The sequence below is a fragment of the Triticum dicoccoides genome, chromosome 3B (genome assembly GCF_002162155.2).
Source record: "Triticum dicoccoides isolate Atlit2015 ecotype Zavitan chromosome 3B, WEW_v2.0, whole genome shotgun sequence".
Taxonomy (NCBI): domain Eukaryota; kingdom Viridiplantae; phylum Streptophyta; class Magnoliopsida; order Poales; family Poaceae; genus Triticum; species Triticum dicoccoides.
This window is the reverse complement of record NC_041385.1, coordinates 588,569,753-588,581,349: the sequence shown is the minus strand read 5'-3', so window position 1 is coordinate 588,581,349 and position 11,597 is coordinate 588,569,753. Positions and strand designations below refer to the sequence as shown.

Here is an 11,597-nt window from a genome sequence, read left to right as displayed (position 1 = left end):
TTCCCACTGCGAGCGCCCATCGCAGATCCCGCGCTCCCCCGCGTTCCCACTCGTCCCACCCACTCGCAACCATCCGCCACGGCGCCCACGTAGGATTCGATCCCCACGTCAGTGTCCAGCGCGGCCGAAACGTCGGCTGCGGCTTTTCCCAGGACGGTACTGCCACCCCCGTTCGCTCCAAGCCCCCGACTATATATCCGCGCCTCTCAGACCAGCTGGTCACACAAAGACCACCTAATCTCTCTCTGATCTGGAAGCAGAGGCAGCGCCGGAAGCAGCAGCAGCTAGCGACACACAACAACTACAGCAAGCACACAGCAGGAGGAAGAAGAAGGCTCTGCAGTTCTACACTTCTACTTCTACACGTATGGGCAACTGCGCCATCACGCATCAGGCCACGTCGTGGGCGGACGACGGCGAGTGGGAGCTGCCGTCGCCCGGCAACGACGACGAGGGGCGCGCGGAGCAGAGGAAGGAGCACGTCAGCGAGGTAACCATCCGTATCAGCAAGCGGCAGCTGCAGGAGCTGGTGGACAAGAGGGCCGCCGACGACGGGCACGGTCACATCTGGAAGAGCGGGCGGTCGGCGTCGGAGCTTCTGGTCGACATCATGAACGCCGGGGAGGTCCACCACCACGTCGAGCACTGCAGGGCGGCGCACTGGAAGCCCGCCCTGCAGAGCATCCCGGAGGCGGTGGAGTCGTGACGCTACGCCCAGTGACGCGTCCCGGCCATGGCTTTCGCCGGGCTTGGGTTTCTCCTCTCTTTCTTGGTTGCTTCTTCGCCGTGTCTTTTGTTAGAACACAGCTTTTACGCGGCCTTTCTGTGTCATTCTTTGGTTTCGATCCAACGAACAATGTATATTGGTAGGGAAAGTGGTGATACACACCACGGTGATGTAAATTGTAAAGTAGATCGATGTTCTTCTGTCCATACGGCTTTTTGTGTGTGGAACAAACCAAGCATTCTCAGTTGATCTGCTGTTTTGTGTGTGTGTGGAACAAAGCAAGCATTTTCACTTGATCCGCTGTCCAAAAACACAGTACAGACGAGCTTACCAGGAAGAGGAGGAAGAAGAAACCTGCAAGGGACCATAGCCAAACTTGGAAACAGATCAGAACAGAAGCGATTCCATATGCCCAGCAAGGGCTGCAAAGCCAAGTTATGTTCCACTAAAAAAAAACAAGTTATGCAATGTGATTATGAATCATTGGGTATGATCTTTTTTTATTTTTGCGGGGGGGATCTGCCCTGTATAGTCGTGGGTACCAACGAAGATTGCACACATACATTTTCTTTCGCCCACGTTCAGAAGCCCTTGCATTAAAAATGGGCATTCTTGGTTCGTTTCGCCTGCCGCGAGAGGCATGAATGACCTTATTCGCTATTGTTTTAGGATTTTAAACGATTTAAGAAATCACCTCACCTAACAATATTACAAAAATATTATGTGTTAGAAATACTAGTAGAGTGGACTTCTCGACTTTTGACTTCCTTTTGTGTAGTATTTAATCAGGCCACACAATCAAGGAAGTTACAACAAAGGAAAACACAAAAATGATACTGAGCAGATTTGGATTAGGGTGGCCAAGTGCTACTAAGGGGGTGTTTGTTTTCCGTGACTTTTTTGTGTAGGGACTAGAAAAAGTCCCTTTTAGAGACTTTTTTATCAAATGGGAGGGACTTTTTAGGGACTAAACTAGGTATTTGGGACTAAATGAAGAAGACTCTCAAGGAGAGTCTTTTTTGGAATTTTTTGGGACTTTTTCAACAATGCCCCTCCATGCATTCATTGACCCGCCACCCCATGGTGTTGTTTGATTGTTATTTTTCTATATATTAGGGGCAACATAGTCATTTAATAACCTTTAGAAAGGGACTAGGAACTTTTTAGTCTCTGGAAACAAACAGGGAGGGACTTTTTAGGGACTAGAGACTTTTTAGTTGGGACTAGAAAAAGTCCTAGGACTTATGAACCAAACAGAGCCTAAAATAGGTTGGGGGAGGACCAAACCTTAAGCAAATAAATGTGTAGCAGTAAAAATAATAATCTAATTCTGCACTGTTTATCAGCAATTTGATAGCAAATTCAGAGCATTTGACAAAAAAACTACCACATTTCACGTATCTGTCCCACAGAACTATCACATTTTGAAAACTGACAAAAACTCCAGATTAGTGTTGATTTCGTGACAAAAAACTACCAAGTTCACTTGATGACAGATTTAACCGTTTTAAAAGCAAATCCGACAGGGCTGGCCCACCGGTCAGGACAGCGGCCGCGCTAATGGCTAACGGCGCTCGTCTGCCGCCCGTTAGCCACGCGCGAGGGTCGGCGGCGCCAAGGACGAAGGAGCTGAGCAGGGGGTGGCTGGGGCCGAGCACCGACCCCCCGCGCGCGGACGAAGCTGGAGCCCGGCGGCCCTTCCCCGCCACGGCGCCGCTCCCGGCCGAGGAAGCCGACAAGGGAGGAGCAGTGGCACGCGCCCTCCGGCCAGCGGCGTCAGGAAGGAGGGCTCGATGACGAGGTCGCGCCAGCGCTTGCGCGCGGCCGCACAACGGAAGAGGTCGGCGACGCCGGGCACGCGCGCGAGGATCTCCGGCAGCCTCACCAGTGAGGGCGCTTCCGGATCCCTCATCTCGATCTCCTCCCGCGACGCGACCGGGTCCGACCGACGCGCCTGGCTAACGGGCGGCACGCGAGTGTCGTTAGTGGCCGCCGTCCTGGCCGGTGGGCCAGCCCTGTCAGAAAGGCGATTAAACTAGTTAAATTTGTCATCAAGTGAACTTGGTAGTTTTTGTCACGAAATCAGCACTAATCTGAAGTTTTTGGTCAGTTTTCAAAATGTGGTAGTTCTGTGGGACGGATACGTGAAATGTGGTAGTTTTTTGTCAAATACTCGCAAATTCATGATGTTAGAGGGGACCAAGGCCCCTGCTGGCGCCTGGCGGCCCTGTCTCCGTCACTGATCTCATGGCTCTTGCTCCACAATATGATTCTCAGTCTTGCCAGGAGGGAGTGGCCACAGGACCCAATCTGCCAGCTCTGTCTCCAGGCCCCTGAGACCGCCTCTCATCTATGCAGAAATTGGCCCTTTACTTCAGTCGTCCATGAGCTGGTGTTGCCTTGGATGAGTTTCCTACACTTTCTTGATCCGGCGGATACCTTCTCGTCAATTGATGAATGGTGAGAAGGCTGGCAGAAGGATTCCAGCAACAATCTGAGGAGGCGCCTCAACGCTCATGAACGTCATGTGGAATGCGTGGAAGGAAACGAACCGTCGCATTTTCAATGGCAGAAGAATGACTTAAATCGTTACTATGGGACATGCTCGAGCTCCCATGACATATGGAACCAAAATTGAAAGTGATTATACTTCCAGCCGCGCCGCAGCCCGCACCTGCGCCAACGCGCGCCCAGCGATGCACCTCCAAGCGCCCGACGTGAAAACGCGGCCCTCGCGTCCGCGCCCTGCCACCCCTCTGCTGCCGTGCAGCTCCACATGGCGGACGCCTCGTCGCGTCGCCCGACGGCCAGAGCCGCCCCTGGCCGCCTCGCACCTCGCCAGCGGCGCACCACGCCTGGGCCTCCACGCCGCGCGCCGCCCAGAGCCTTCACACCGCACGCCCATGCCTTGCCCATACCCACCGCCGGCAGCAGCCGCCGACGCCAACCCACATCCGCCTTGGGGAAGAAAAGCCCCACTATAGCCTACATCCGCATGGTGCTGGCAGGCCGCGGTGGCTCAGTCTGTGATGGGAGGCCTTGGATCCGGCCAGCTATGGTCGGATCTGGCTTGGCGGCTGGATTTGATGGCTGGACGCTTGCTGCGGCGGCTCCTAGCCGTTCTTCATCGACAAGCTGATCTGTGGGTGGTGATGCATTTCTGGAGGTTCAGCTGGTTTGGTCAGGGCATTGTGCTACTACACCGGGTGAAAGCTTTGACTCTGGTTTTGGCCGGAGCCGGCAGACGGCGGCGCTCGTGGGCGTCGTGACCTTCTTGAAGGCGTTGCCGTGGTGAAGTGCTCATCTCCCTACCGACCCTTTCTCCGAGGGAAACCTCAGATCTGTGCATTCATGGATCGGACGATGGCAGTGTCATGCGTCGTGCCCTCTTGAGGGCTTCGTCTTTGGAGGTGGGGATCAGTTGGAGGGACTAGTGGGGGGTGCGCCAGAGTGGTGAGTTTGTGGCGAGGCTTCTGTGGCAACGATGGCGGTGGTGAGTGAGGTCGGAGGCACGACAATGGTTGTGTTAGTCGGCTCTTCTTCGGCGTGTTCGTGGGATTGCCTTAGCCCGTTTGTTGCTGTGAAGTCGGAGCTGAGGAAGTGGGGTCCCTGTGGCAACGATGACGAGTAGCAGGTGGTCTGTTTGGCGGTCTTTCATGGCGCCAACCTTGCATATTTCTTCTTCGTAGCTCTCTGTTAGAGTCGGAGCTGCGCTGTCCTCGACGCAGGTGGCTGAGTTTTGGTGCGGAGCTTCATTTGTCTCCACATGGCCTCTATGGTGTGGGTTGGGTTGATGCTCGTCTACGGTGAAGTCGGGGTCATTTGCTCGGGAATTAGGGATGGCGATGACGCCGCTGGAGGAGAAGTGATGACGATGACACGTGTGTGCTAGCTCGACGAAGCCCTCTTCAGAGAGGGGTGTATGGGGTATTCTATGTATGCCACTCAGCGGATTGTGACGGTTTTCGCCCGGTTTTTCGTTAATTAACTGGGCAATTTTCTTCTGCTTAATTAATGGATGAGTAAAAATTTTTGCCTCCGTTTAAAAAAAGGTTATTACACTTCCATCCTCTAGAGCAGCACACGACAGCGATACTACTCAGTTCCAAAGTGTAACTTCTTCCACTGACACATCAGCCTTATCAACGGTACTATCCTTGTGGACTTGTCTAGAGCAGCCCACATTCATAAGGTGGTGAAGAAGGCGGATGGGGTTCTTCGTGACCACTATGCCGCATAACGCCACATGGTTTGAGCACCATGTTGCCCCTATGTATCAAAATAGGCTTCTGCCCCGCTTTATAAATAAAGCCATCACCACGTTCGTTCAACAATTTCAAGTGCAGCAAAATAAAATAGTCTACTGGGGCAACATCACAAACACGCCCAAAGAACACATAAAAGAAATAGAAGGAAGACCACCAAGTGGTCGAAGTCTCAAGAGGCCCGCGGCGAGGCAAGTCGGCGAGCGACAATAGTCATTGCATCCATCATAAGGCCCACCCGACCGCGGTCTCACTAGTTAGACAGCGGGTGCCAATTCTACAAAAATGTGAGGAATTTTAAGTTAGCTAGAGGCATGCCTAAGAATGACCCGCTCAATCACCATCTTTAGTTTGGGTCGTCCACAACGTCCAATCTAGTTCCTCGAGCACAAGCTAGAAGAGTCGGCTCCTCTTTCTGGTTTTGTTGGCACAGGTTTAAAGAAACCTGGCCAGGTCTAGGGCCTCCCAGTCAGGCCCCAAATGCTCGCGAAAAATCCCAAAGAACTCTAGCAGTCGTGCAAGTGAAGAGGATGTGGGTCCCCGTCACCTGGAGACCACAAAGATGTCACAACCCGTTTCCAGGGTCATGTCTCTTGATCACCTCTGTCCAGATGAGATGCGATCCAACAACAATTGCCAAACAATTTTTTGATATTCAAGGGTAAGGACGCTTTCAAGAGTGGAGAGGTCTAGGAAATAGACAGTTGTCCGCACAAGGCATGATATGCCGAGTCGACAGAAAAAACTCCGCCAGTCACTAGGATATAATGTACGGATTATCCACGAGGACCGACGGGAGGGTAGCCTGCAAATTAGCCCACTCAATGGTCTCCACTGGCCCAAATGTCTTTCTGAATAAGATGTTCCACTAGCCATTGTGGGAAACTGTGGAAACCAACACCGTGGAATCCAAGCAAACAAGTTCGGAAATCTCGTACATGATACTGGTAACCCACGGGTCAAGCCAGAATAGGGTCCCGTCACCATTGCCAATAGATACGAAAACCCCTAGGTGGATCTCATGCTTGATCTGCTGGATGGACCTCCAAAACTGTGATGCTTCTCTATGTGCACATGCAAGCAGTGGTTGTCCCGACAAGTACTTTGGTTGAATAAGCTGAACCATAAACCCCTGTTCCCTCGAAAGATCCACCAAACCTAGCGCAACATCAGGGCCACGTTCATGTGAGTTGACTCCAGAATGCCTATCCCTCCCAGGTCCTTTGGCCTGCGGATGTCAGCCCAATTCACCATATGGTACTTTTGCGGCCATCCATCGCTTGCCAAAAGAACCGGGAGAGATCTTTATCAAACAAGCTATATGTACCCCTTTTGATAGGATATATAACCCCATCATATACATGGGGACACTAGGGAGGTTGGAATCTATAAGGATGGTCTTACTACCTTTCGAAGTAAAGAACGATCGCACCAAGGTTCCGCGCTAGATGCGACTGCTACCTCTTGAGCTTGTGTTGGTTTTTACCTTGAAGAGAAAAGGGTGATGCAACAAAGTATAGTAAGTATTTCCCTTAGTTTGAGAACAAAGCTATTAATCCAGTAGGAGACAACACACAAGCCATCGAATACCTGCACAAACAATAATCAAACAAACTTGCACCCAACACGATAAATGGGTTGTCAATCCCTTCACGGTTACTTGCAAAAGTGAGATCTGATGGAGATAGATAAATGGTAAAGTAAATATTTTTGGTATTTTTGGTTTATAGATCGGAAAGTAAACGATTGCAAAATAGTAGATCATAAACTAATAAGATGGAACAGAGAACTTATATGATGGAAAAGAGACCCGGGGGCCATAGGTTTCACTAGTGGCTTCTCTCAAGATAGCAAATAATACGATGGGTGAACAAATTACTGCCGAGCAATTGATAAAAGAGCGCATAATTATGACGATATCTAAGGCAATGATCATGAACATAGGCATCGCGTCCGTGTCAAGTAGACCGAAACGATTCTACATCTACTACTATTACTCCATACATTGACCGCTATCCAGCATGCATCTAGAGTATTAAGTTCATAAAGAATGGAGTAACGCATTAAATAAGATAACATGATGTACATGAATTAACTCAAGCAATATGATGAAAACCACATCTTTTTATCATCGATGGCAACAATACAATATGTGCCTTGCTGCCCCTACTGTCACTGGGAAAGGACACCGCAAGATTGAATCCAAAGCTAAGCACTTCTCCTATTGCAAGAAAAACCAATCTAGTAGGCCAAACTAAACTGATAATTCAAAGAGACTTGCAAAGATATCAAATCATTCATATAAGAATTCAAAGAAGATTCAAATAATAATCATAGATAATCTGATCATAAATCCACAATTCATCGGATCTCGGCAAACACACCACAGAAAATTATTACATCGAATAGATCTCCAAGAACATCGAGGAGAACATGGTATTGAGAATCAAAGAGAGAGAAGAAGCCATCTAGCTACTAGCTATGGACCCGTAGGTCTGTGGTAAACTACTCACGCTTCATCGGAAGGGCAATGGTGTTGATGTAGAAGCCCTCCGTGATCGAATCCCCCTCTGGCAGGACACCAGAAAAGGCCCATAGATGGGATCTCATGGGTACATAAGGTTGCGGCGGTGGAAAAGTGTTTTTGTGGCTCCCCGTGATGGTTTCAGGGTATAAGAGTATATGTGGGCGAAAGAATTAGGCCAGGAGGCCCACAAGGTAGGGGCGTGTCCTACCCCCTGGGCGCGCCCTCCACCCTTATGGCCGCCTCGTTGCTTCTTCGACTTCATCTCCAAGTCTTGTAATTTGCTTCTGGTCCAAGAAAGATCATCGCGAAAGTTTTATCCCGTTTGGACTCCGTTTGGTACTCCTTTTATGTGAAACTCTAAAACAGGCAAAAAACAGAAACTGGTACTGGGCTCTAGGTTAATAGGTTAATCCCAAAGATAATTTAAAATAGCATATTAATGCATATAAAACATCCAAAACAGATAATATAATAGCATGGAACAATAAAAAATTATAAATACGTTGGGGACGTATCAAGCATCCCCAAGCTTAATTCATGCTCGTCCTCGAGTAGGTAAATGATCAAAACAGATTTTTTTATGTGGAATGCAACCTAATATATTTATCAATGTAATTCTCTTCATTTGTGGCATGAATGTTCAGATTCGTAAGATTCAAAACAGAAGTTTAATATTGACATAAAAATATAATACTTCAAGCATACTAATAAAGCAACCATGTCTTCTCAAAATAACATGGCCACAGAAAGCTATCCCTACAAAATCATATAGTTTGACTATGCTCTATCTTCATCATGCAAAATATTTAAATCATGCACAACCCCATGCCAAGCCAAGCAATTGTTTCATACTTTTGTTCTCAAACTTTTTCAACTTTCACGCAATACATGAGCATGAGCCATGGATATATCACTATGGTGGAAGAGAATATGGTGGTTGTGGAGAAGACAAAAAGAGGAGGATAGTCTCACATCAACTAGGCGTATCAACGGGCTATGGAGATGCCCATTAATAGATATCAATGTGAGTGAGTAGGGATTGTCATGCAACGGATGCACTAGAGCTATAAGTGTATGAAAGCTTAAAAAGAAACTAAGTGGGTGTGCATCCAACTTGCTTGCTCACGAAGACCTAGGCAATTTGAGGAAGCCCATCATTGGAATATACAAGCCAAGTTCTATAATGACAAATTTCCACTAGTATATGAAGGTGATATCATAGGAGACTCTCTATCATGAAGATCATGGTGCTACTTTGAAGCACACGTGTGGTAAAAGGATAGTAACATTATCCCTTCTCTCTTTTTCTCTCATTTTTTTGTTTGCGCCTTTCTCCTTTTTTTATTTGGCCTGTTGTTTTTCGTTCGGAGTCTCATCCCGACTTGTGGGGGAATCATAGCCCCCATCAACCTTTCCTCACAAGGGACAATGCTCTAATAATGAAGATCATAACACTTTTATTTACTTACAACTCAAGAATTACAACTTGATACTTAGAAAAAAATATGACTCTATATGAATGCCTCCGGCGGTGTACCGGGATGTGCAATGACTCAAGAGTGACATGTATGAAAGAATTATGAACGATGGCTTTGCCACAAATACAATGTCAACTACATGATCATGCAAAGCAATATGACAATGATGAAGCGTGTCATAATAAACGGAACGGTGGGAAGTTGCATGGCAATATATCTCAGAATGGCTATGGAAATGCCATAATAGGTAGGTATGGTGGCTGGTTTGAGGAAGGTATATGGTGGGTGTATGGTACCGGTGAAAGTTGCGGGCAGAAGAGATGCTAGCAATGGTGGAAGGGTGAGAGTGCGTATAATCCATGGACTCAACATTAGTCATAAAGAACTCACATACTTATTGCAAAAATCTATTAGTTATCGAAATGGAGTACTACGCGCATGCTCCTAGGGGGATAGATTGGTAGGAAAAGATCAACGCTCGTCCCCGACTGCCACTCATCAGGAAGATAATCAAAAAATAAATCATGCTCCGACTTCATCACATAACAGTTCACCATACGTGCATGCTATGGGAATCACAAACTTTAACACAAGTATCTCTCAAATTCACAACTACTCACTAGCATGATTTTCAATGCACATTATATGAATTTTTTTATATCCCTCTTGGATGCCTATCATATTAGGACTAAATTTATAACCAAAGCAAATTACCATGTTGTTCTAAAAGACTCTCAAAATAATATAAGTGAAGCATGTGAGTTCATTCAGTTTCTATAAAATAAAGCCACCGTCGTGCTCTAAAAGATATAAGTGAAGTACTAGAGCAATATTGCCTATCTCAAAAGATATAAGTGAAGCACATAGACTATTCTAATAAATCACGATTCCTACGTGTCTCTCCCAAAAGGTGTGTACAGCAAGGATGATTGTGGTAAACTAAAAAGCAAAGACTCAAATCATACAAGACGCTCCAAGCAAAACACATATCATATGGTGAATAAAAATATAGCCTCAAGTAAAGTCACCGATAGACGAAGATGAAAGAGGGGATGCCTTCCGGGGCACCCCCAAGCTTAGGCTTTTGGTTGTCCTTGAATATTACCTTGGGCTGCCTTGGGAATCCTCAAGCTTAGGCTCTTGCCACTCCTTATTGCATAGTCAATCAAATCCTTACCCAAAACTTGAAAACTTCACAACACAAAACTCAACAGAAAATCTTATAAGCTTCGTTAGTATAAGAAAATAAATCACCACTTTAAGGTACTGTTGCAAACTCATTATTTATTTATATTGGTGTAATATATACTGTATTCCAACTTTTACATGGTTTATACTCCCCGATACTACCCATAGTTTCATCAAAATAAGCAAATAACGCATAGAAAACAGAATCTATCAAAAACAGAACACTCTGTAGCAATCTGTAACTCTCAAATACTTATGTAACTCCAAAAATTCTGAAAAATTAGGACAAGCTGAGAAATTTTTGCACCAATCGAGAGCAAAAAGAATCAGATCAAATGCACGTTTCAATAAAATTCTGGAAATTATTTACTGGGCGCAAAAGTTTATATTTTTCAGTAGGATCAACACAACTATCACCATAAGCTATCCTAAAGGTTTAACTTGGCATAAACACTAGTTAAAACATAAAACCACATCTACCCAGAGGATAGATGAATTATCTATTAGTAAATAGGAACAAATAGCAAAGAACAAAAATAAAATTGGGTTGCCACCCAACAAGTGCTATTGTCTAACGCCCTTAGCTAGGCATAAAACACAAATAGATCTGGGTATTGTCATCTTCTCCCATTTGGTCATAAAGAGAGAATTTCTTATCTAAAGCACTTATCTTTCTATTTTGTGAAAGTATGTGGCCATTAATGGTGCAAGAAAGATTAAGCACACTTTGAAAATTTGTATCTAAGCTAGCCTTTGTAACATCCCAAATTTTCAATTTGGAATGTTATACATTAGACCATCATTGCATATCATATATTATTGCATTTTTGCTTGATTCGAGATATTCTACGCAACTCAAGGACCCACGGAGAGAGTTGGGGATTTTGTTATTTTCATATTTGAGTTCTTCTCAAATTTTAAAAAAAGGATAGTTTGATTTTAATTATTTTATCTTCGTATATTTCTTTTATGAAATAAGAGAGAGGGAATAAAATGACTTTCCCAAAATAAATAAATATTGGAGATTTAATAATAAAATCAAATAAGATTTTATTTCGGAGTTTTATCACTATTTTGTTTGAATTAGGAAAAATGTGTGTTTTTCAAAATTGCATTTTAGGCCCAAATAAATGTTCATCTTGTACGCCTTATTTTTCGAGGACGGGAAAAATTTATTTCGAGATTTTTGGAGTCCGTTTAGTATTTCTTTTCTTTCTTTTTCTGCGCGTTGGAATTATTTAAAAAAAGGTCAACCGACTCCGGGCCGTACCCGAGCGGGACTCCGCTTGGGGGGCTTTATAAGCCGGGGCCCCCTGCCCCGCAGCCCACACCGCCGCCACAGCCCACCCACGCCAGAACCCTAGCCGCCGCCCCGCCGACGTCGACTTCGCCGCCGCGCGCTGTCGCCGCCG

At 46.1% G+C, this 11,597-nt stretch overlaps 1 protein-coding gene across 1 annotated transcript; it reads left to right on the top strand.

Annotated features, from left to right (window-relative positions):
* Positions 1-231: 231 nt before the first annotated feature.
* Positions 232-976, top strand: LOC119277258. The gene has a single exon (XM_037558515.1). The coding sequence runs from the start codon at positions 368-370 to the stop codon at positions 704-706; it is 339 nt and encodes a 112-aa protein (XP_037414412.1). The 5' UTR covers positions 232-367; the 3' UTR covers positions 707-976.
* Positions 977-11,597: the final 10,621 nt, after the last annotated feature.

Coding starts and splice junctions, on each gene's coding strand:
- LOC119277258 (XM_037558515.1), top strand. CDS start 368: ATGGGCAACTGCGCCATCACGCATCAGGCCACGTCGTGGGCGGACGAC.